This window comes from Xyrauchen texanus, chromosome 3, assembly GCF_025860055.1.
Source record: "Xyrauchen texanus isolate HMW12.3.18 chromosome 3, RBS_HiC_50CHRs, whole genome shotgun sequence".
NCBI lineage: Eukaryota > Metazoa > Chordata > Actinopteri > Cypriniformes > Catostomidae > Xyrauchen > Xyrauchen texanus.
In genome coordinates, this window is record NC_068278.1 from 51,331,560 (window position 1) to 51,357,207 (window position 25,648).

General features: G+C 42.6%; 1 protein-coding gene across 1 annotated transcript in view; it reads right to left on the minus strand.

Moving 5' to 3' along the window:
• Nucleotides 1–1,692: 1,692 nt before the first annotated feature.
• Nucleotides 1,693–25,648, minus strand: part of suds3 (SDS3 homolog, SIN3A corepressor complex component) — a 29,338-nt gene continuing 5,382 nt past the window's right edge. Inside the window, exons 4-12 of the mRNA XM_052111972.1 lie at nt 24,105–24,176; nt 22,523–22,542; nt 19,297–19,453; nt 19,046–19,141; nt 18,541–18,602; nt 17,169–17,190; nt 16,938–17,043; nt 3,587–3,671; nt 1,693–3,195 (exon numbers count right to left, since the gene is read on the minus strand). Of these exons, the coding sequence (XP_051967932.1) occupies nt 3,097–3,195; nt 3,587–3,671; nt 16,938–17,043; nt 17,169–17,190; nt 18,541–18,602; nt 19,046–19,141; nt 19,297–19,453; nt 22,523–22,542; nt 24,105–24,176 (719 nt within the window). The 3' untranslated portion in view covers nt 1,693–3,096. The remainder of the gene's footprint in view (nt 3,196–3,586; nt 3,672–16,937; nt 17,044–17,168; nt 17,191–18,540; nt 18,603–19,045; nt 19,142–19,296; nt 19,454–22,522; nt 22,543–24,104; nt 24,177–25,648) is intronic.

Here is a 25,648-nt window from a genome sequence, read left to right on the forward strand (position 1 = left end):
TGGTGATGTCAGTGTAGAAAGGCTCTCTCACATCATTTCAAAAGATCATGCTGTAGAAACAGGCTTTGTTAACATTTTCAAACTTGAATGTAACAGCATATTGGAATTGTATTGCTTTATCCAACACAACACACTCATGGGGGAGCATCTCTGGTTTAAAAGGGTTTTTAACTTTGAAATGTAGTCAAAGCAATAATAATTCTGCTAAATTTGCATGTCTTCATCAAATTAATTTTCCACTCAAGACTATTTTCAAAATATTTTAGAATAAACACACAAGCAGAAATAATCAGAAAACTATTTTGATTTCAGGTAGCAAACATGTTTCAAGAAAGGGTTTCTGTTTTGTGAAAGAAAGGAATTGTCTGTAATTTAGAGGAATTCAGACATCACTGTGACAGAAGACTGATAGGTCATCCAAAATAAGGTGTTTTGGAACAGGCAGTGGATCCAGGAGGGTAATAGAATGAAAACAACTGAATTACAAGGACAACAAGCTGTCATTTCAGTTGCAATCCAGTTATTTCAGAAAAAGAAATCCAATTTCCAAATACAACCATTTTGGACCAGAATATCTACACAGATGATCCAAAACATTACGACCAATATGCTGCCTAATATGCTGTCGGTCCTCTGCATGCTGCCAAAACAGTGCCGACTCACTGAGGCATGTACTCTACAAGACCCCTGAAGGTGTGCTGTAGTATCTGGCACCAAGACATTAGCAGCAGATCTTTCAAGTCCTGTAAATTGTGAGGTGGAGCCACAGTGGATTGGACTTGTTGGTGCAGCACATCCCACAGATGCTCAATCGGATTGAGATCTGGGGAATTTTGAGGCCATGGAAACACCTTGAACACTTCATCATGTTCCTCAAACCATTCCCGAACAATGTATGCAGTGTGGCAGGGTGCATTATCCTGCTGAAAGAAGCCACTGCCATCAGTGAATACCATTTCCATGAATGGGGTATACTTGGTCTGCAATGATTTATAGGTAGTTGGCACAAGTCAAATTGACGTCGAAATGATTGGCCAGATTCAGGGTTTCCCAACAGAACATTGCCCAGAGCATCACTCTCCCTCCACCGGCTTGTCATCATTTCCCACACATACATGGCCGTCCACATGATGGACCAGGCCACCTTCTTCCACTGCTCCAAGGTCCAGTTCCGACCCTTGCCTGCCCATTGTAGACACTTTTGATGGTGGACAGGGGTCATCATGGGCACTCTGACCAGTCTGCATCTATACGCAGCCCCATTTGCTGCATGGTGCGATGCGTTGTGTATTGTGACACATTCCTCCCGTAACCATCATTAAAGGGGACCTATTATGCAAAATTCACTTTTACATGGTTTGAACATAAATGTGTGTTGGCAGTGTGTGTACACAATCAACCTATAACATCAAGTCCTTTTTTTTTAATCCCCATTAATCATAAACACTTTCACCGAACAAGCCATTCTCAGATTCTGTACAAAGTGATGTCACTTTGTACAGGCCCTGCCCACGACTGTTGGCGGACATGTTTGTTTGTGTGTGTGTGTGTGTGTTTCGTTATAGCTCATAGCATAGCGTTTGTTGTAACAGAATTTGTGTGTGTGTGTGTTGCTCATCCATAGTTCCAAAAATGCTGATAAAAACTCTACAACAAATAAATACATTTATCAACCATTCAGAAACTTCCTGGTTCATTCTCAAAGTTGTTACTTCTGATGGAGACTCGATCCTTATCAGTGTCTAACAATGGTTCAAACATATAGGGCTGAACACCACTATCCAGTGGTGCACCAGCTGCCAGTCATATTGCTTATGATGTCTAGTTATCTGAAACAGAGATGTCAAAACTCCGCCCTATTCTGGATACAGGGTGGGAAGCACCAGCTCATTTGCATTTAAAGACACACACACACACACACACACACACACACACACACACACACACACACACACAAAAACAGCTAGTTTTTATTCCCACCCAAAAATTGCCATTTTCAACATGGTATAATACATGAGCTGTTGGGTAGTTTGAGCTGAAACTTCACAGACACATTCTGGGGACACCAAAGATTTAAATGACATCTTGTGAAAAGGGGCATAATAGGTGCCCTTTAGAATTTTCTGTGACTTTCTGTGCCACAGTAGACTGTCTGTTGGTGCGGACCAGATGAGATAGCATCGTGAAGCGATGAGCCTTGGGCGCCCAACACCCTGTCACCGGTTTGTGCCTCCTCGGACCACTGTCAGTAGGTACTCACCAGTGTTGACTGGGAGGTTTAAGGTCATTACATAATTCCCATACTTACCTTTGTATTATTTCATAGTTTTGATGACTACTATTATTCTCAAATGTGGAAAATAGTAATTAATAATACAGAAATGAGTAGGTGTGTCCAATCTATTGACTTGTAGAGTCACTACCTGCTTAAATAATAGTCACAAACTATTTCCTCACATTGTTTTGCAAGTTGTACTGTGAAGAAATCCTCTGATAATATGAATGTAAATTAATGTACAAGAATAAGGGCCATTAAAAAACTAGGTCAAGTAACAGAACTCTTAATGGGGGGAAAAAACAAGCAATACTGCAGAAACAAACGTTGTTTTGCACAGTATGAGCCAAATTTACTTAACTTTCGACTGGATACAAAATTAAATCACAAACTAATATGAAATCTCACTGAGCCTTAAATGAGAGAATAGATTGTTGCATGACATTGCAAAACAAAAAACTATTGCAAATGCTATAATAATAATAAACAATCAACTCTCTACTCTTTCCGTCTTGGGGAGTTTTTAGAAAATAAACTTCAGACAGACATAGTGAAGTTAAACTGTTATGCTGTATGTGCAAGGCAAAATTCATCATTAAAGAAAAAAGCCAAACGAAATGGAAATCGTAGAAAGAATGAGATAGTTCATGACATACTTTGGTACTGTATATACTGTACGTATGTGAGAGTAAAAGAAACAGAATCGAAGGATAGAGAAAGAAGGATCATAGACGACTTGGTAAAACAAGAAGAGTGTTGAAATGTTCATACAAAATTATCCAGACAGGAAATAGTAGAGGGAAGAGGATGGGTCATGACGTCTATGCCGCCGACCGACGTCTGATGATGAAGGCCCCTCGTTGCAGTTGCCCTAAATAAATTCTCATCTTCGTGCTGTCACTTGTCTTCCTAACCCAGATCTGCAAGCGAATCAAAAAACTTTAGGATTTATGCCCTACCACCATCTTCCAGCTTCCAAAATGAACCCCAAACAGTGATTTGTACTCTAAAGCTACTTGGCTCAGCAAGTAAGATTCCAGATATATGCAGTGTGCTATTGATGCTGGCATTAAAAGGATGCAAATGAGACAAAAGCCATTGGAATGATATCCTTGTATAATTTAATATGTACACAGATTACAATAAATGAAAGCAACTAAATTTGAAATGTCCCTATTCTAACCCTCTGAAGCTGATGTACTTGTGTTGATCTCAATAACCTACTGTTTATTCCCCCTCTGAGCAGGTCATCAGTTTGAAGAGCGCAGTCATTTGTTTACAACCAATCAGTGAAGAGAATCAGACACCAACCTCATTGGTCCCCACAGAGCTGATGACACAGCTGATCTTGGTATTTTCCTTGGACTCCAGATAGATTGCTTGACTTTTATGGTACCTGAGAAAATAACAACATTATTCAGTGACGATCCTTTAGAATGTGATCGGTGGATTGAAGGACCACCATTACAGAAAATTATTTTAGGACCAGGTTCTCAATCAAGTACTGTATGTACGCTTATTTGAGATCAAAAATTCATACACCATCACTGAAAAGAAACATTTATATATATTTCTTCTTGTCTCTTGTTTATTCATAAAAATTAAATTAAATGTAAAAATCGTGGTTACAGTAAGACACTTGCAATGTTTATAAACAATAAAATACATACCGTTTCAAACATATGGCATCAAGATGTAAACATTATACATGTTTACATGATTTTAGTGTTATAAAATCTTTGTTCTTCACGATTTTAGTGTGATAAAATCACTTATATGGATTACTGGCGTTGCATCGTCATGACAACAAAGTTGCAAAATCGCAATATAACTTTACCCTGATAAGGTTAGCAAGCGATTTAGTCACACTAAAATAATGTATAAATGCTAACACGTATAATGTTTATGTCTTGTGGCTATGCTTTTCAAACAGTGTGTATTTTAACGTTTATGGACTGGCCCCATTCACTTCCATTGTAAGCGCCTCACTGTAACCTCTATTTTTGTTTTTTAACCCTTAAATGCATACCTCAGGTCTTAAGTGACCCCAGACCTCATTCCACCCCTGTACACCATCATTAGAGACCCTGATTTTATTTATGTTTTTGCGCACTTCCATAAATTATATTTTTCTATCACAGGATATCTATTTCTTTTGGTTTATTACAAGAGAAATTAGTACTATATTCATTCAAATAAATACTATCTCACATTGATTTTCTGTGCAACAATTGTGGATTATTAGTATCCCATATGCATGTACACATATATATTTTACATGCTATTTCTTACTCAAGGTGGCTATATAGTTTCAGTTATTAGCATTGCTATTTGATGAAGAATCAACATGGAAGTAAACTATAGCAAGTACAATATGAACAGTATGAGATTTTCATTTGGGTGTACTACTGAATTTATGTACGTTGTGCACCTATTTAGACTAAATAAGTGCCTGAGAAAATACTATGTGATATGTGTTTTACAGCCAGTTGTGTCTTATGAAATTTCAGTGTGAAAGTAATGAATCCTTTTCTAGATTTGTCCTGATTTGTTGCATTAGCTCTTTGCTATATGAAAAATAAAACATCAGTTGCCTTGAAAAGTGTCTTTAACACTATTCTTGGCATTTTGTAGATCCATTTGTGATAGATATAAGTGCCGGGTCTCTAAAGACCCGAATATGTAAGAGTATTTGGTGAAATGCATTTAAGGGTTAATAAAAAGGAGGGACAAGTCTGCTGTTGGTTGTGCTTAACTTGTAATTAACCTATAATATTCCTTGATGATTTTGAAATACCCTTAACCAAGTATGATCAAAAGTAATAGTGATGTTTGCCACCAACAAAAGAAGGCGAGCTTGTCATCTCAGTATAACAGTATACTAAAAGAAAAAAGCTAGCCAGTGCCTCCAACCTTCTCACATAAACATCCTCTGGTAAAGTTCAATGCCATAACTCAACCTCTCCACTCATTATTAACATGGCAAAATAAAACCTAATTTAATACACATGAAACATTTAATGCTGTGGTACCACCATGGAACACATGCCCTCTCTCTCTCTCCCTCTCACTTTGTCTGCGCACACAGATATTCCGGTTGGATTGCACTGCTGAAAGCTACAATGGCCCGCTATCTAAAGGGCACAACTGGATGAATGCATACTGACACACTCATAAAAATCCAGAGGCATTTATGATGTTTAATGTCACAAACACATAAGACAAAGTAATATCCAGGCCTCATCCTAAACCGCAAGCTTCATTTGCATAATAATCACTTATTCAAACAATGAAATATGTATTCATGTAGTCTGTAGAGACTGTGGCATGTCATAATCCATGGATCATGTTTACATCATGGGCGAATGGATATGAAATACCACGACACGGGCGAAGGTAAATACGGTGTCAGCCATGCATGACCTGAATCAGGGTGCAGATGATGCCTTGTTCTAGCAAACCACCCACCATAAATACACTGCAGTCCTTGTATACATGTCAATAAAATCATGGTTTTACTCTATGCATGTATACACTTTTTATCTTAGGTGATGGCATAAAAATGTGATTTTACCAACAGCTGGAAGACATGATGTCCCACATCAAAACAAGAGAAGTTACAAGCTCAAAAAATACCGTAAAGATTTATTTTGAGTTCCTTCCCATATAAGTCATCATGCTTTGAGAGATGGTGTCTTTGGGGAAAATCTTGGAAGCCCCTTAAAGATGTAAATGTATCTGTATAATCAGCACATTTGATTGCCGGCAGTGCATGCTGTATGTTGGTGTGTGCTCCTGTCTCATGTTAGTTCCAGCCCTGTGATGTTACATTGTGCTTTACATAAACTATGATGATAAAGCAGGGTGGAAAATAGAAGGGTGGTTGGCTCCATCTTGTGGTCAGTATAATAATCCTACAGTGTGACTACGATTTTTGAGAACTTTTCAAGATGTATAAGTCTACCAACTCAAAACAAATAAAAAATGTATAAGCAAATGTTCCTTTTGAACTAGTAAACTCCAGACAGCATCAACATAAAAGATGAAAGTGATATTATTAACATTAAAGAGTACTATACTATTTAAAACTTATGTTTTATGTCTTTGTGCAGACAGTGAGAAAGCGAAAGTGCACGCATTGCATTAAAGTAATAGTTCACCCAAAATGTAAAATTCTCTCATCATTTACTCACCCTTATGCCATACCGGATGTGTATGATTTTCTGTCTTCAGCAGAACACAAATGAAGATTTTTAGAAGAATATCTCAGCTCTTATGGTCCATACAAGGCAAGTGAATGGGTGCCAAAAATGTAAAGCTCCACAAATCACATAAATCAGCATAAATGTACAAAAGGCCCGGACGCCCTTAAATGTCCTGGACGATTTCGACCAATCACAGCGCACAAGGTTGCTATAGTGACATTCGTGCTGAGGTGAACTGTGAGGGAGAGAGAAGAGGCATCACAAATGTTAATGAAAATGCTCGATAGTTTCAGTATAGTTAATCTGTAGTGTTCGACGATTATTCAGCTGGTATACATATACATTGAGTCGCTGTGTGCGTATATGCCAAGTAAGTTCACATTTCCATGTTTGTTCCATTAGTATTCAGAAACTGTTCAGTCTATGTTCATCAGCGTGAGCGGTAGCCGATTAGTATAGATCTGCCTGTATTACTTCCTATTCTGAGTTTCTGTATGTTACTTTATGTTTACGTATTAGACATTATGTTATTATTGGTTGTACGGATACTTTGGAGATGATTATTATCACGCGGTGATCAGTGTTTTATCCTGGGCATATGGCATGCCTAGTTAACGCATTTACGTGTGATTAGCGCCTTCTTGTGACGATGTATAGAATAATTATTCTGTCTAATAGGACTTCCTTAATGGGATTGTATATAGCCTGAATACTGTTAATAATGTTTATGTTATGTATAATGTTTATGTATATTAATGTTTATTTCTTTGTTTGATTTGTTATAGAACCACAAACATACATACACATATGTAAATCTACCAGCTCTTCAGCTCTTCAGTAAACGAGTGAAGCTTGAACCTGCCTAGTGTGTCTGTTCAACCAAGCGTCAGCTCATACAGTTCTGACCGACTGCGTTTCACATCCATTTAAAATTAGTCTACAATTGAACCTCTCCATTTCAAATGGTCCTTCGAGCCGGATAGTGAATCACAGCAGAGAGATGACATCCCACTTTGAGCTAGATACTCCTGTTGTTCGACCTAGACGACAGATAAGGCTACCTGCACATCTAGCAGATTATCAAGTTACTGATTCAGCGAATATGAAGAGAGCATTACCTCTGTTTCCGCCCACGGCTGAGAGCGTGTCACGATCATCTTCTCCAGAGAGCCAGTCACTGTATGCAGATGATCTACTACTATGTGATGAATGGCCAGATCGAGCAGAAGATGTGGCACCAGAGTATAATGAGCTCCGCCTCCAAGACCAGCAGCTATATGATATTAAATCTATGTGGTCTGAGATGAAAAGAGATAGCAATGAGCTTCGCAGTCAGATCCTACCTGAGATATTGTCCACGCTGCGTGGGCTCCAGGCGGAGAATGTCACGTTAAAGCAGGAGATTCAGCAGATAGCCACAGGAAGAGGGAACCCTGGTCGACCAGTAACGCCAGTTCCAGCCCCTCGCACCCATGTGCCACCGTCCGCCCATAGACAGAGAGGTTCTGCAGAGTATGCTGGAGAGGTTTCTCCAGACCGATCTGCCCAGTGTGAGCAGCTGACAAAGCAGATGGGAGACTTCACGTTTTCACCCAGGTCAGAGCACCCGTATGCTGGAAGGAGTCGCCCTGTCCCCTCTCAGAGGTCCTACGCCCACTTAGCACAGCCGGTAACAGCTGTTCAGCATGACGACGAGACGCCTAGTGCCAGACGCAGCCGTCACCAAACTTCTGCCAGACTCCATGCTCAGAGCTGACACCTAGAGCAGAAATGCAGCATGTCTATGAGCAGGTATACCGAGGCCCTAAGCCTACCATCCCCAGTCTGACAGCAGCAGATCCCAGACAGTTTTTGCGATTACGGATGGCGCTAGAGAACCTTCTGCCAACGAATGCGAGTGAACGCTTTAAGTATCAGATCCTGACTGATCATTTAGAACTAGAAGAGGCCCTACTAGTAGCAGATTCCTACTGTAACTCTGTGAGACCCTATACAGACACTATGCGAGCTCTTGTGAAAATGTATGGTCAACCCCACAAGCTGGTGCTGCGAAATATCGCTGAAGTACTAGAAGGTCCCAATCTCAAGCCAGGTGACGTTAAAGCATTCAAGTTCTTCGCCCTCTGTGTACGCTCATTAGTGAGTATGTTGGAGCAATTGGGGTCTGAGGGAGCATCTGAATTAGAATGTGGCTCACACGTGTCCAGACTCCAAGGCAAGCTTCCCCACGAGCTTCAGATCAGCTTTAAGAGATATGTCCACCCATCTAGGATCACAGTCCCCAGCCTCATCGACTTTGCAGACTGGTTAGAGTATGAGCTCCAGGTCCAAGACGACACTGCCAAGACAGCTACTTATGCTCCACCCTTAACTATTAAGAAGCGAGAAGGTCGTTACAACCCCAAGCCTCCTGGAAGATCTACAAGTTTCCTGCTGGGTACAGAGAAGCCTGCTGCAGACAGTGAACACAGAGCGTCCGCTCAAGTGTCCCGGCCTAGCTCCGCCAGGTACCAAGAGAAGTTACGTGCCTACTGCCCTTATTGTGATAATGCCAGTCATTTCCTTAATGGATGCCACAACTTCAAAGAGTTAACTAAGGATCAGAAAGAGGCCTGGATTCGTAAGAATAATCGTTGTTGGAGATGCGGCCGCAATCATCACGCTTCCAGATGCACACTGAAAGCCTTGTGCAAGACCTGTAACAGGAAACACCTCCTTATATTGCATGATCTAAACGAGAGAGCTGTGACTGCCAGAACAGTGCCCAATCCCCCAGAGAACTCCTGTTTTGTGAGTACCACGAAAGACATCCTGTTTGTTGACCGTTCTGTCAGTAGCCGTAGAGTTATGTTGAAAGTAAGGTGATCATCACGAATGGAGATATATCGTTAGAGACATATGCAGTGCTCGACGACGGGTCTGAGAGGACTATCCTCCTTCAAGCAGCCGCACAGCAGTTGAATCTCAGAGGACAGCCAGAAGACCTGATACTGAGAACAGTGAGACAGGATCAGCAGGTGCTTCATGGGGCGGCCGTTTCCTTCACAGTATCATCGGTGTCTCATCCCCACAAGAAATACCTCATCCAACATGCCTTTACATCTGAGAGACTAGGTCTTGCTGAACACACCTACTCGGTGGCTTCCTTAAAGAAGAGGTATCGACACCTAACTGGCCTCCCGTTGCAGCAGATGGATAAAGTGCAGCCGATGTTGCTGATTGGGTCAGATTGCCCACACCTCATCACACCTGTTGAACCAGTCCGGTTAGGCCCACCAGGTGGACCTGCAGCAGTCAAGACCCGCTTGGGATGGACTCTTCAAGGTCCTACGCATGAGATTCGTCGTGAGATTAACACACACCAGTGCTTCTTTACCTCTGTCATCCCTAACGCAGATCTGTTTGCTCACGTAGAGAGATTATGGCAGATGGATGTGATTCCGTACCGCAGCGACAAGGTGGTGACGAGATCCAAGCTAGACCAAGAAGCTATTAGGCTCTTGCAGGAGAAGACCGTGAGAGTGGAGGTAGAGGGGACGATGCGGTATGCTACGCCACTGCTTCGGAGGCAGAGCATGCCACAGCTGACCATGGCCGAAGAAGCCGTTCTCCCTCAGCTTAGGAGTGTTGAGAGGAGACTGCTTAAGAATCCAGATCAGGCTTCGGCCTACCAGGCTGAGATCACTAGGCTGAAGGAGGCAGGGTACATAGCCAAGCTGGAACCGAGAGAAGTTGCGAGCTCTACAGAGTCATGGTACATTCCCCACCATATGGTGCAACATAACAACAACAATCGGGTCGTCTATAACTGCTCCTTCCAATATGAAGGTCACAGCCTTAATGAGTTTCTTCTTCCAGGACCCATGCTAGGCTCATCACTGCTAGCAGTTCTGCTCCGCTTCCGAGAGCATCCGGTAGCTATGAGCAGTGATATTCGAGGTATGTTTCACCAGGTGAGACTGCTCCCTGATGACATGCCCTTACTTAGATTCCTGTGGCGTGACTTGAAGCCAGAACAGACCCCTGACTTGTACCAGTGGCAAGTCCTCCCCTTTGGTACCACATGCAGTCCCTGCTGTGCCACTTATGCCCTTCAGAGGCACGTCATAGATTACAGCCAGTCTGGAGACCCAGTCAGAGAGGTAATTGAGAGATCATTCTATGTTGATAATTGTCTACATAGTCTTCACTCCCCTCGAGAGGCCCGAGACCTAGTTGATCAACTATGTTCTCTCTTATCCACCGGAGGCTTTGAGCTTCGACAATGGGCCAGCAATTGCCCGTCAGTGATTACTCACCTCCCTGCTGAGTCGAGATCCAATACCTGCGACTTCTGGCTCAGTCAAGGCCAACAAGACGTCCATGAGTCTACGCTTGGATTACACTGGCATTGTCAGTATGACACCCTACATTACAAGCACCGAGCTAGCCGTTGCTCCACTGTGACAATGCACAGCATCTACCATGTACTGGCCAGCCAATATGACCCCCTCGGTTATATTGTCCCTTACACCACCAGGGCGAAGATATTGGTACAGCGATTATGGGATAAAAAGCGCGACTGGGATGATCCGCAGTTACCTGAGGAACTCCTTACTTCATGGTTCGAGTGGGAGAAAGAGTTGAGTGGACTAGAGAAGATATCCTTACCCCGATGCTATGTCAGCTCACAGATGGATCACCTGTCCTGCAGATACGACATCCAAGTTTTCTGTGATGCATCTGAGCAGGCATATGGTTCCGTGGCCTATCTGCGGACAGAAGACAAAGAAGGTCAAGTAGAAGTCATCTTTATCGCTGCCAGTTCCCGCTTTGCGCCCCGCAAGCAGCAATCTATACCCCGCTTAGAGCTGTGTGCTGCTCTTACTGGAGCACAACTCTCTCAACTCCTGACTACAGAGCTTACAATTCCCATTCACTCCACCACGCTCTGGTCAGACTCCACCACCGTGCTCACATGGCTTACTTCCAGTTCATGTCGTTACAAGGTGTTCGTAGGAACACGGGTGGCAGAGATCCAAGAAATAACAGCTTCGTCCACCTGGCGCTATGTCAGATCCGCAGACAACCCAGCGGATGACATCACGCGAGGCAAGCCTCTTCGTGACCTTGCTACAGGGAGCCGGTGGAGCCAGGGACCGGCATTCCTCAAGCTGCCACCTGATAGTTGGCCAAGACAGCCCTCTCTGTCGTTTGAAGAGCCGAGCAGTGAGTTAAGACAGTCAGCCTTCTCTGGGTTAGTGACCACAACTGCACACTTACTTCAGTCACCACACTATAACACGCTGTTAGAGTGCCTGAACGCCTATGGGCAGGAGCTTCACGGGGCGGCCTACACCTCCAGTGCTGATCTCCAAAGAGACGTTCAACACACAGTCCTTCGCCAAGCTCAATCAGAGTCCTTTCCCGATGAGCTGAAGCTTCTAAAGTCAGGCAAACCAGTGTCAGCCACAAGCAGACTGGTTTCACTCTCCCCTGAGCTTGACACTGCTGCTGGATTGATTCGTGTAGGAGGCCGTCTCCGACTCTGTGAGGTACTAGAAGCGGATGTTGCTCATCCGGTGGTCCTCGACCCTCGACATCCTACTACAGAGCTAATTATAAAGGATTATGATGAGAGACCCCGGAACAGAGAGACTGTTAACAGAGATCAGAAGGACATACTGGATTCTGAGAGGCCGAGAAGCTGTCTGCCGATACCAGCGCCAGTGTACAGAGTGTAGAAAATGGAAAGGTCGTCCAGAAATTCCCCTCATGGCCGACCTACCCCTGACCAGACAGAGATATTTCCGTCCGGCCTTCTACTCGCCTGGCATGGACTGTTTCGGCCCTTTCATAATTAAGATCGGCCGCCGTAACGAGAAGAGGTGGGGCATAATCTTCAAGTGTATGACCATCAGGGCAGTCCATCTCGATTTTCTCACCAGTATGGACTCTGATTCGTTCTTGATGTCTCTACGGCGGTTCATTGCACGCCGAGGGAAGCCTTATGAGTTATTGAGCGACCAAGGCACCAACTTTAAGGGAGGGGAGCGGGAATTAGATGACTCTTTCGCCACCCTCCAAGATGAGCTACAGAGTCACCTCGCCAGCCAGCAGATAAAGTTTGTTTACAACCCACCAGGCGCCCCTCACTTCGGCGGTTGCTGGGAGAGAGAGATCCGCTCGATCAAAACAGCCCTCAGAGTGACCATCGGGGCTCAGACTGTCACTGAGGAAGTCCTAAGAACAGTTCTGGTAGAGGTCGAAGGTATTCTCAACTCAAAGCCCCTTGGGTATACCTCCTCGGATGTGGCTGACCCTGATCCAATAACCCCATACTGCTTCCTAATCGGCCGTCGAGACGCATCCTTACCTCAGGTAGTCTACCAAGAGTCAGAGATCCTGAGTCGCAGACTCTGGCGCCACATCCAACTGTTGGCTGACCATTTTTGGAGACATTTCCTCAAGTACTACTTACCTAGTCTCCAAGCGCGCCAGAAGTGGAGGACCGAGAAGAAGTCGTTGGAGAGTGGAGATGTGGTCATGATTGTCGACCCCCAACTTCCTCGTGCTCTCTGGCCAGTAGGCAGGATCACCCAGGTGTTTCCAGGCGCCGATGGGCGGGTCCAGACAGCCAGTGTAGATGTCAAGGGTAGGACTTATACACGGATCACGGCTCGCCTCATCCATCTTCCAGCTCTACCTGAGGATGACCAGGACAAAATATAGACCTTTTCGAGATGATCGAATTCAGTTCTTGAATTCGGGGGCGGCTGTACAAAAGGCCCGGACGCCCTTAAATGTCCTGGACGATTTCGACCAATCACAGCGCACAAGGTTGCTATAGTGACATTCGTGCTGAGGCGAACTGTGAGGGAGAGAGAAGAGGCATCACAAATGTTAATGAAAATGCTCAATAGTTTCAGTATAGTTAATCTGTAGTGTTCGACGATTATTCAGCTGGTATACATATACATTGAGTCGCTGTGTGCGTATATGTCAAGTAAGTTCATATTTCCATGTTTGTTCCATTAGTATTCAGAAACTGTTCAGTCTATGTTCATCAGCGTGAGTGGTAGCCGATTAGTATAGATCTGCCTGTATTACTTCCTATTCAGAGTTTCTGTATGTTACTTTATGTTTATGTATTAGGCATTATGTTATTATTGGTTGTACGGATACTTTGGAGATGATTATTATCACGCGGTGATCAGTGTTTTATCCTGGGCATATGGCATGCCTAGTTAACGCATTTACGTGTGATTAGCGCCTTCTTGTGGCGATGTATAGAATAATTATTCTGTCTAATAGGACTTCCTTAATGGGATTGTATATAGCATGAATGCTGTTAATAATGTTTATGTTATGTATAATGTTTATGTATATTAATGTTTATTTCTTTGTTTGATTTGTTATAGAACCACACACATACATACCCATATGTAAATCTACCAGCTCTTCAGTAAACGAGTGAAGCTTGAACCTGCCTAGTGTGTCTGTTCAACCAAGCGTCAGCTCATATAGTTCTGACCGGCTGCCTGCTGCGTTTCACATCCATTTAAAATTAGTCTACAATTGAACCTCTCCATTTCAATAAAAGTAATCCATAAGATCCCAGTGGTTAAATCAACATCTTCAGAAGCGATATGAAAGGTTTTGGCGACAAACAGATCAATATTTAAGTCCATTTTTACTATAAATTCTCCAAACTGCTCAGATAATCTCCACTTTAACTTTCACTTTCATATTCTTACTGTTCTTGTGCTTTTGGTGATTAAAATTCTTCACGCATACCCTACATACTGGGAAGGGAGAAGAATTTCTCTATTAAATATTGATCTGATTCTCACCCACACCCATCAAATCACATCTGAAGATATGGATTTGACTAAGCATAAGCATTACTTTTATGCTGCCTTTATGTGCTTCTTGGAGTGTCAAGATGTATGCACCTATTCACTTGCATTGTGAGGACCTAAAGAGCTGAAATAGTCTGCTAAAAATTGTGTTCAACAGAAGAAAGAAAGTCACATCTGGGATGGCATGAGGGCGAGTAAATGATGAGAGCATTTTCCTTTTTGGGTGAACTATTCCTTTAAATGTGTAATGCTACACATTTTTACTAGGGCTGTCAATCGATTACAATTTTAATAAAATTAATAACATAATGTGCTGATTAATTAATCGCAATTGTGAATAAACGTTCAAAAAATTTGTATATTTATATTTGCAGAGAAAAAAACATTAAATAAATAATTAAAAATAAATATATTTAAATAATTTTACATAGAATACATAATCAATATGACAATTCAGATATTAAAAATATTATAGGACGTGTCAGACGGACACTTTTGGAGCGTCTTACTTTGGTTGCGTCACATCATAAACACAGTGTTTTTAGGACATACTGGTAGTATGAAATGTTGAAAACCTCGAGAACCTTGTAATCGGAGTTGCGCTCAGTCTAGCTGTGTTTGAACGTAAGAGCACGTTCTCATCTTGTGCTGTCTGCTGTCAGCAAGCGTGGTTTGTTGTCTGTACAACTGTGTGTTGCCTGATCAACTGAAGTTGTACTTACAGCCTCCTGCTGACCGGAGACTCGTAAAATCATAAACATTCCTTATTATGGTCCGGGTGCATGATTAACTGCGTTTTTTTTTTTTTAAACATGTTGTTTTTTATATAATAATTGCACTGAATTAACATGTAAAATCAACAGCTAATTTTTACACAAGCAATATCACATAAGCAAGAGTGCTGTTTTTCTGAATATCAGCACGTCTGTTATTCGGGCTGCAGGTTATAACAGCCATGCTGATATTCAGACCAACAGTATGATTGCTTGTTAACCTTTTAAGTGAACAAGTCATTCTCATTCACTCTCACTGTTTTGGTCATAAACAAACCAGAGTCAATGACTCAATTATAACATTATAAACGCCTCAATCAGAGTGGCGGAGGACAAATCTGAGTCTGAGTCCGTCAACACGCGCATCTTATCATGTGGCTTGTTGAGTGCGTTGCCACAGAAACATAGTGTGTGTGGAGGCTTCACGCCATCCACCGCAGAATCCATGCTCAACTCACCACGCGCCCCACCGAGAACGAACCACATTATAGTGACCATGAGGAGGTTACCCCATGTGACTCTACCCTCCCTAGCAACCGGGCCAATTTGGTTGCTTAGGAGACCTGGCTGGAGTCACTCATCATGCCCTGGTATTCGAACTAGCGAACTCCAGGGGTGGCGTCTTTTACCACTGAGCTACCCAGGCCCCCTATAAAAAGTGTTTTTTTATACATGGTGCAGGTCACCCTCTTCAATGTGTTTCGCCATTTTGAAATCACATAGCCCATGGTGTTTCACTAAATGTCGAAGAAGAGAATCCTCACATTCACTGGCTGCCACCTGTGTAGATACTCTTGGCTATGCTTATGTAGCACACAGTGTTGTTTGGTGATGCAAAGAGTGAAATGAACACAGTGGAACATACTTATTATCGTGCTTTAGAAGCAGAGACAACAGGAGATTCAGTAGCTGTACTGTTGGAGAAGCTAAAAAGGTCAGAAGCAAGAAGACAGACAGACCGGCAAAGACAAAAAACTAGAGTCAACATCGGTACGGCATCTACGTCTTCATTCGTTTAGTGCAAAGTAGCTTGGCACGGCGATTGCTGTGGATTATATGTAAACCAGTAAATGGAAAAATAAATAAAATGAAATAGATAAAAACGATTCTTCGTATTCATTTGTGTAGTGCAAAGAAGCTTGGCACAGCGATTGTTGTGGATTTTGTGTAAACCATGACGTTGGTTGCTTGGAAACTAAATTAATTTGTAAAATAAAATATTCATGGACATGCTAAATTTGATCATCAAAAACAATTCTAATCTTTCCTTCACATACTTTTTCGCTAGATAATGAGGTTTTACGCTAAGCAGTTCTCTAATAAAGGTAATAACTGTCTTTAGAAATAACATGAAACATAGACAGTCTCCAGAGATTATTGATATGAGGGATCATAATAATCTGTCCTTAACAGTAGAAGCATGTTCACTTGATTTCTGATGTTTGTTTTTAGGCAAAGCAATTATATTATAGTAATAAAAATAACTTCAGAAATGACCTTAAATTCTGACATTTTCCAGATGCAAATGATATTCCATAGCTGTCAGGGGCAGCAGAGATGCTCATGCTGATCCACACCAATAGATGGCAGTACAGCATCTAACACCACTGGCGTATCGGTACTTAAAGAACATGAAGAAGAGCAATGCTAATGCTAGCTAGAGAACTACTGAATGCCCCTTTAACTGAAACTGAATTGTCTAAATGTACTATCCCTACTCCAGCCTGTTCAACACAGACAGGAAGTCGCATCAGATTCTGCTCCACTCAAAGCAGGAACCAGCCTGTTTCATCTAATCACATCACTGCAGGAGACAGAAATGTAAATTAGACAGTCCTCTTACCATCTCTTATCATAGTAAAGTTTCCCCTCCTCTATCCGTGCCTCATATCGCTGGGACGGGGTGTCCACTGGAGTGGAAGGGAGGTGCTCAGGGGAGGACGGGGTTGCTGAAAAATGTTACACAGACATTCATTTTAATAAACAGGACTCTATGAAAATTTGGTGTTAAACTGACTGAGAAACTTGAGGAAAATGTATAGAGAATCACCTCTAAAAGACAAAACGTCCATACCTGGTCTTTTCGGAGACTTAAGCTATGAAGGAAACAAAACCCCCAAAAAAAAAAAAAAAGCCAGCAATTATTTAAGTTTATATTGATTGTCTTTAGCAATCTCAATTTAAATGCAAACAATTCGCTGTCTTTTTAAAGACAAATCAGCAGTAGATATTAGCCAAAGCAGTTAATCCATTATAATGCCAATGTCAAAACTAAACATCATCCATTTCTTGTTATCCTCAAGCAATAAATGCATTTTCTTATACATCAAGTCCAGTAAACAAAAATAAAGTTTTATGAGAATGTACTCTTCATTGCTTATGGAGCCCCATAGAGGACAGGGCAGGGAACTTTTTTCTAAAATAGTTTTGTGTGCCCTCGCAATAGATTTGCACTGCTCGCAATAAATTTACCATTGTTTTACTATAGCTACCATATTTTAAAATCATCATAATAAATTCATAGTAATAATACAATAAAATGAAAACTATAGTAATAAAAATCATAATTTTATGGTTGTACTACAAGTACAGTAGTCGTAAAACCATAATAACCACAAGAATTACCATGGTTAATCTATAGTAAGACCATAGTTACTATATGGATACATTATAGTTAACTTACTTTTCATAGTACTACAATATTACTACAATATAACAAAGAACAAAAACAAAACGTGGTTAGCCTACAACAATCATGGTTACTACAATATTACTATAGAAAAATGGTTACAGCCAAAAGAAAAAGTATTGGTACCTCAGTCTACAATATTACTACAGTAAAACCATGATTAAACTATTGGATTTGTCTAGTAAAAAAAAACATAATAACCCCCAAATGTATAACCACATAATAACAATAATTTTTATTACCATAGTTTTCATTTTCCTGCATTATTACTATGGTTTCACTTCAAACATCATGGTTAAAATATGGTTACTGCAGTAAACAAAGGTAGATTTATTGCAAGGCAATGCAAAACTATTTCAGACAAAAAGTCACACCCTGTCCTCTAAGGGGTTCTGCAATTGCAGATATTGGAGAACTTTTATTAAAAAAAATAAATAGAATTATAGCTAGTCATTTTCTTCAAAGCTGACAGGTGATTCATGAAGATGCTTATTAAGATTTAATGATCTCATAATAGAAATGGACTCTACTTTTTTCCTATCAAACTACTTTAACTCATCTCACGTACTCTAATTGTACAAACTAATTGTATGCAAATGTGTTACAGTTTAAAACATAATGATATTGCTGTAGAACTAAACCTAGTGAAAATTAGGCTGCAAAGTAGAGGAACATCTCCAAGGTAGCGAAACTTATTCTTAGACTCAGCAATATCGGCATCATTAAATGGGTCTAATTACTTTGGTGAGGCCCTTACCTTGTTTAACGTTTTAAGATCCTCCATGATCTGTTCATCAGTGAGTAAATAGTTTAACTGAGGTGAGGAGGGTTAAGAAAACTTGAATTCTAACCTGTTAATTTTGTTGAAGTAATATTATTTTTCATATATTCCCACCACCTCCTTTCCGAACACAGCTCAAATTTTTCAAATTCACCCTCTAACTTTCGGTCAGTTCATCCCACAAAGCGATTGTATGTCTTCAGAAGACTTGGAATATGATGCAAAAGTTCAAGCTCTCGAACATGGACATTCATGACACTTTTGGGTGCTTTTTAAGCTTTAAAATGGATTACATTTGTCATCCTTTAGTTTAAAACCTCTCCTTTTGCGTTCCAAGGAAGAAAGTAAGTCATGGTTTGGAATGACATGAGGGTGAATAAATGATGATAGAATTTTCATTTTTGGGTGAACTACGCCTTTAAGATCATTAATGAAGAACAGGGAAAATAAGTAATGCTAAAAATGTGTTAAATATGGATATCAGGTGCAGGTTTTCTCCGCTTGTCCGGAATGGGCACAGGGTCATTGGGTCGTCTCCTGAGTTTGCGGGTCATAATGGGCTTAACCTCCATGGAATCTGGGTAAAGAAAATGGAAAATGGTTGAAAGGTTTAAGCTTATTCTCCCCACAGAGGAGTGAATAGGAACAGGCTCTTGTTTTTCACAACAGCAATACTAACAATAGCTAACACAACAACCTTCTCTGGGGCATTTTTCTATCATATTTTTTCACCTCCTGTCAGCTCCATAGTTAATTTCTCATTCTCGATCATCTTCTTCTTCTCCTCCAGCTCTGCAATTAGATTTTCCTTCAGTTCCACCTTCTTATCGTCAAATTCCTTCACCGCTGCTTTCTTCTCTTTGATGTAGTTTCTCTCCACCTGCTCAGTCTATGTAACCAGGACGCACACACATAAGATGAGACAGTCACAATGTTAGTCAAAAACTGCTTTTATTGTAAACAATAAAAGCAGGCAAAAGTACAAACGGGCAAATCCAGTGAAGAGTTGTCGAGGGAAGCGTAGGGTAAGCCGAGGAATCAAAGAGAGTAAAGGGGGCAAATCCGGGAGAGTAGTCGAGGGGAGCGAGGGTCAAAGCCGGGGTAAACAGGATGTATACAAGAAGGGACTAGAGGGAGCAAAAGACAGGGGAACAAGAGGAATAGGGGGGCTGGCAAGCTAAGAGGGAATCTAAAAGGAGTCAAAACTAGGCGAGACTAGCGAGGGGCAAAACACGGGAATCTAAATACAATAACCAACCCCCAACAAACGAAAGGATAGTGAGTTATATAGGGGTGAGTGCAGGTGTGAACAATGACAGGTGATGAGACGAGTGCAGGTGAAACTAATGTGTGGAGATAGGAAGCGCGTGAGTGCAAGTGGTCATAATGTTCAGGCTGATGAGCGGGAAGCGAGCACGCTCGCGGAGTGCATGTGTGTCAGAGGGGGGAGATAGTTTACGAGCGAGAGCTCATAATAGAAAAACCGGGCGTGGAAGCCTGAGGGAGGAAAAAGAGCGTACGAGCTCAAGGGGGCGGAGCGAGGGAGCGGGAAGCGAGCACGCTCGTGGAGTGTATGTGTGCGTGCTCGAGGAAGCGGAGATGGGGCAGAGGAAAGGGGTTCCTGACAGTACTCCCCCCTCTGAATAGGACGGCTCCTGACGGCCGCGCTCGGCTGCGAGGAGCGCGAGGGAACAGAACGAGCGTGTGAGCTCGGGGGGACAGAACGAGCGTGTGAGCTCGCGGGGGGCAGAACGAGCGTGTGAGCTCGCGGGGGGCAGAACGAGCGTGTGAGCTCGGGGGGGCAGAACGAGCGTGTGAGCTCGCGGGGGGCAGAACGAGCGTGTAAGCTCGCGGGGGGCAGAACGAGCGTGTAAGCTCGCGGGGGGCAGAAGGCACAAAAGGGAAATGAAACAGTCCATGGGGGTCAATGGGCAGTTAAAGGCAAGGTCAAGGGGAACATAGCGGACAGGCGGGTGGTCGGGAGATCTAGGGGGCAGCCTTAGGGCAGAGACTGGGTCAAGGGGTCTGGAAGGCGACTGGAGAACAGGGACTGGGTCCGGGGGTCTGGAAGGTGACCACCGGACAGGAATAGGGTCCGGAGGCCAGGGAAGAGGCCACAGGACAGGGAGAGGGTCAGGAAGTCCGGGCTGGGCCGTGAAAGGCGGAGCCGTCAGAGGCAGCACCGTAGGCGGCTCTGGAGGTGGGGTTCTGGAAGGCTCCGGAGGTGGAGCCGAAGGAGGCTTTAGGGGCGAAGGCTTGGAAGGCGCTGGAGGTGGAGCCGAAGGAGGCTTTAGGGGCGAAGGCCTGGAAGGCTCTGGAGGTGGAGCCGAAGGAGGCTTTAGGGGCGAAGGCCTGGAAGGCTCTGGAGATGGAGCCAAGGGGGGCTTTAGGGGCGAAGGCCTGGAAGGCTCAGGAAGTGGAGCCCATGGAGGTGGCGCCGTAGGAGGCGCCAGAGGTGAAGCCCTGGAAGGCTCTGGAGGCAGAGCCGAGGGAGGTGACGCCGTGGGAGGTGGCGCCGTAGAAGGCTCCAGGAGTGAAGCCCTGGTAGGCTCTGGAGGCAGTGCCGGGGGAGGTGGCGCCGTAGGAGGCTTGGGAGGCGGAGCCGCAGGAGGCTCGGGAGGCGAATCTCTAGAAGGCTCTGGAGTCTTAGGGAGCAGAGCCGTAGGAGGCTCAGGTGGTGGAGCCGTGGAAGGCTCGAGAAGCGCAAAAAAGTCAGTCACAAAAACCTCCAAGGGTTGACTCCCCTGACGCAACACCAATAGTCGGGCCGCTGGCTCCATAATGTCAAGGGCGGGGTTATGCGTTACACAACCGCTGCCTTGCATAGAAAACCCTTGGTCAGCGTCAGAAGAGCCATAAAACCTCTCCGGGGATGAAGAGCATACGGCGCTCGCGGATGCGTGGAGAGCATCGACGGGCTCAGGGGCAGACACAGGTGAGACAGGGTGAAATAAACCAGACATAGTACATACCTGCTGCCCCTGGGCCGCGAGCGCTTGGTCGAGTTTCCAAATAGTAGCTCCTCGCGCTGAATGTGATGTGTATCTCCGCTCTAGTGAGCGGTGCGAATCCTTAGCGCGGGGCATTGTGACTGTCTGCGGTGAGGTTGGTTATTTTGTAACCAGGACGCACACACATAAGATGAGACAGTCACAATGTTAGTCAAAAACTGCTTTTATTGTAAACAATAAAAGCAGGCAAAAGTACAAACGGGCAAATCCAGTGAAGAGTTGTCGAGGGAAGCGTAGGGTCAAAAGCCGGGGGAATCAAAGAGAGTAAAGGGGGCAAATCCGGGAGAGTAGTCGAGGGGAGCGAGGGTCAAAGCCGGGGTAAACAGGATGTATACAAGAAGGGACTAGAGGGAGCAAAAGACAGGGGAACAAGAGGAATAGGGGGGCTGGCAAGCTAAGAGGGAATCTAAAAGGAGTCAAAACTAGGCGAGACTAGCGAGGGGCAAAACACGGGAATCTAAATACAATAACCAACCCCCAACAAATGAAAGGATAGTGAGTTATATAGGGACGAGTGCAGGTGTGAACAATGACAGGTGATGAGACGAGTGCAGGTGAAACTAATGTGTGGAGATAGGAAGCGCGTGAGTGCAAGTGGTCATAATGTTCAGGCTGATGAGCGGGAAGCGAGCATGCTCGCGGAGTGCATGTGTGTCAGAGGGGAGATAGTTTACTGAGCGAGAGCTCGTAATAGAAAAACCGGGCGTGGAAGCCTGAGGGAGGAAAAAGAGCGTACGAGCTCAAGGGGGCGGAGCGAGGGAGCGGGAAGCGAGCACGCTCGCGGAGTGTGTGTGTGCGTGCTCGAGGAAGCGGAGATGGGGCAGAGGAAAGGGGTTCGTGACAGTCTACAAGATACTCATTTACTAATAATTAGCCTGTCAAAGCATAGTTGTAATTTCTGCAGCAATACATGAACAGCTACATAAAACATATGAATTACAGCTTACCTCAAGTTGTAGAAAGAGGTCTGGAAAGATAAAGAGTGGTGGAAGAGGGGGAAGAGAGAGAAAAGCAAAAGCAAATAAGTGACAATATATTGTTAATAAAAATATGTTGTATGCAATAATTCAGTTGGCTCTTAAAACATACTTTCCCTTACTGGACCCATTCAATTGCTATTGTATTCTTTGATGAGCTAACAGGTACTCCCTTACCTGTTTTTGTAATTGTGTTTTCATAGTGCTGCAACAACTAATCAAAAAAAAAAATCACAAATAATCGCTAATGAAAATAATCGACAATGAATTTCATTATCGATTAGTCAGATATGTGTAGTGTGCATGGAGAAACTCTCACACTAAAAAAATCATAAGAATTCAGTTTAACTCTTTCCCCGCCAGCGTTTTAAAAAAAAAGTTGCCAGCCACCGCCAGAGTTTTTGACGATTTTCGCTAAATTTTAATGGCCCGCGGAATATTTTCTTCCATGAATATATGAAGATGCTATATATCACAATAAAGATCTGAGCCTCTGCTTTTAGGCAAAAAAAAACGATTTTATTTTATCTTAATTTGTTCTTTTTTTATTGCGACTTGAACAGAGGTCGGTTTTGTCAAAAAACAACATTTCAGACAAAAAGACAATAAAAAGGCATGTTTATGTCTGATATCTTGAGCTTCTCATACTCCACTTTCATGTTTGAGACGATCGCAGTCTGTTTCTTTGATCAAAGAGTTGCGTACTATTTCAAAACATGCGCAGGGGTCTTCCTTACCGTATAACACCTAAAACACGGAAACACGGAAAATTCCGTGTTTGGCGGGGAAGCGTTTTTTCATAAAACACGGAAAATTCCGTGTTTGGCGGAATGTCGGCTGGTTGCCATTAATGTGCTCCTTTACACTTCTGTGAGATACTCTTAAAGACAGCATCTGTTATACAGTATGTATTCATTTAAACTCAATAGAAATACTTGTAAATAGTACAAATTATGCATATAAACAACAAAAAATTATATGTAATAAAAGTGTAAAAAATACCGTATTACTACAATTCTTTAATATTGAAGAATTTAACTAATAGACTCATACAGCATCTATGCAGGGTTTGGTCAAATAAAATAGAATAGAATGATGAATTATTTTGTACATTTTTTAAAAAGCTAAAATGTGACAAATTATAAGATATAATATAAAGTTTCACACACTATAGCCTATACATTTAGCACCTGAAGTCTTCTATAAAGACTGCATAATAAGTAAAAAAAAAAATTAAACTACATGCAATTTATATTGTAACATTTATATTTGAAATATTTTATGTACACAATGCATAGCATACAACTCTTTATGTTTTTCAATAAATCAATATTAATTAATAAAACACACACATAAAAAAGTTGTGGCTTTTTAGCCAATTAATCGAAGAAATAATCAAAGATTAATTGCTTATCAAAATATTAGTTACTTGCAGCCCTAGTGTTTTCTGGCATTAGTCTCTTTGTTTTCTTGTGTTTTTTGTAAAGTAATCTTGAGTTTACTTTTATCTGATCTTTATTCTTATATTATAATCTTCTTATAAAATATTTACCTGCATTACGAAGCCTCTCTTTATATTGTTGATCGAGTTTCTTCATTCTTTTCTGGTACTCCTGCAGTGTGCCTGTGGAAATGAATAAGACTGCAATCAGTTCATTGACATATTAATGCACACTGATTACAGGGACAGTCCTCCTGGAGTAACCTGGGGTTATGTGTCAAGAAGGACACAATGGTAATAGCTCATGAAGCCCCCTGTGTAAGGTTGTTCCCACTTTATATTATATGTTTTTAACTACTTCATACTAACTTAAATACATACAATACAATGTACATATTATGTATCTACATGTTGTTCTGCATGTTGTTGTGACCTTCAGCTCTCACTGGATCGCTTCCCACTGGCAGTCGAGTGTGAAGCAGCTGGGATGAGGATTAGCACCTCTAAATCTGAGGCCATGGTTCTCAGCAGGAAACCGATGGAGTGTGTACTCCAGGTAGGGAAGGAGGTATTGCCCCAAGTGAAGGAGTTCAAGTACCTCGGGGTCTTGTTCACGAGTGAGGGGACAATGGAGCGGGAGGTTGGCCGGAGAATCGGGGCAGGTATTGCACTCGCTTTATATTTTTGAGAGATTACATCTCCAAACTGGCCTGGGAACGCCTCGGGGTCCCCCAGTCAGAGCTGGTAAATGTGGCTCGGGATAGGGAAGTTTGGGGCCCCCTGCTGGAGCAGCTGCCCCCGCAACCCGACTTCGGATAAGCGGTTGAAGATGGATGGATGGATGGATGTTGTTCTGCTTCATTTCTGCTATTGAGGTTGAGGTATGGGTAAGTTTAGGGGTAAGGTTAGGGTTTAGATTAGTGTTAGGTTTTAGGGTAAGGGTTAGGTTTAGGATTATGGGTAAGGTTAACAGTGCAACTACAGATGTAATTAAATGCACTTAGTTTAAATGTAAATACAATGCAACAACATGTATGTAAAGAATAAGTACATTGTTTGAAATACTTAAGGACACCTAATATAAAGTGAGTCCAAGGGGTTTGCTCCTTTAACCGTGCAGTTACCAGGGCCATTCTTTAACCACTAAGGTACACCACACCTAGAACATGACTATAATACAAAATATAATTCTTCTCTTCCCAAAATACTTAAGGCTGAATTACACTATTCATCTTTAACACCAAGTAGGTACTCGTCAGCTTCAGTATGCAGATTTTTGGTCATTTGAAGTTGACAGGTTTCACAGAAAATATTATACGACAGGTACAGACTGTGATTTCTTAACCTATGACTATGATTCCATCTAGTTCGGGAATATCAAATGTGTTAGATATTTGGAAGTGCCAACTATACTGGCAACTAGTAGTGTTCGATGCTTCATGACGCATATCTGAAGTCATACTGGGAGTAGCCAATGGAAATTGAGTGTGTAAGGCAGAGAAGCTCAAGAAAGATGGTGAACAAGCACTTGAAATGGAGCTCCGCAGTAGAGGAAAAGTGAATTCAGTTGTGGCAGGAAAATAAGTGCATCTACAATGTTGATGACAAGAGTTAACGAGAGGGCGTGTTTCCGTGCAAGTTTGTTCTGTTCAGAT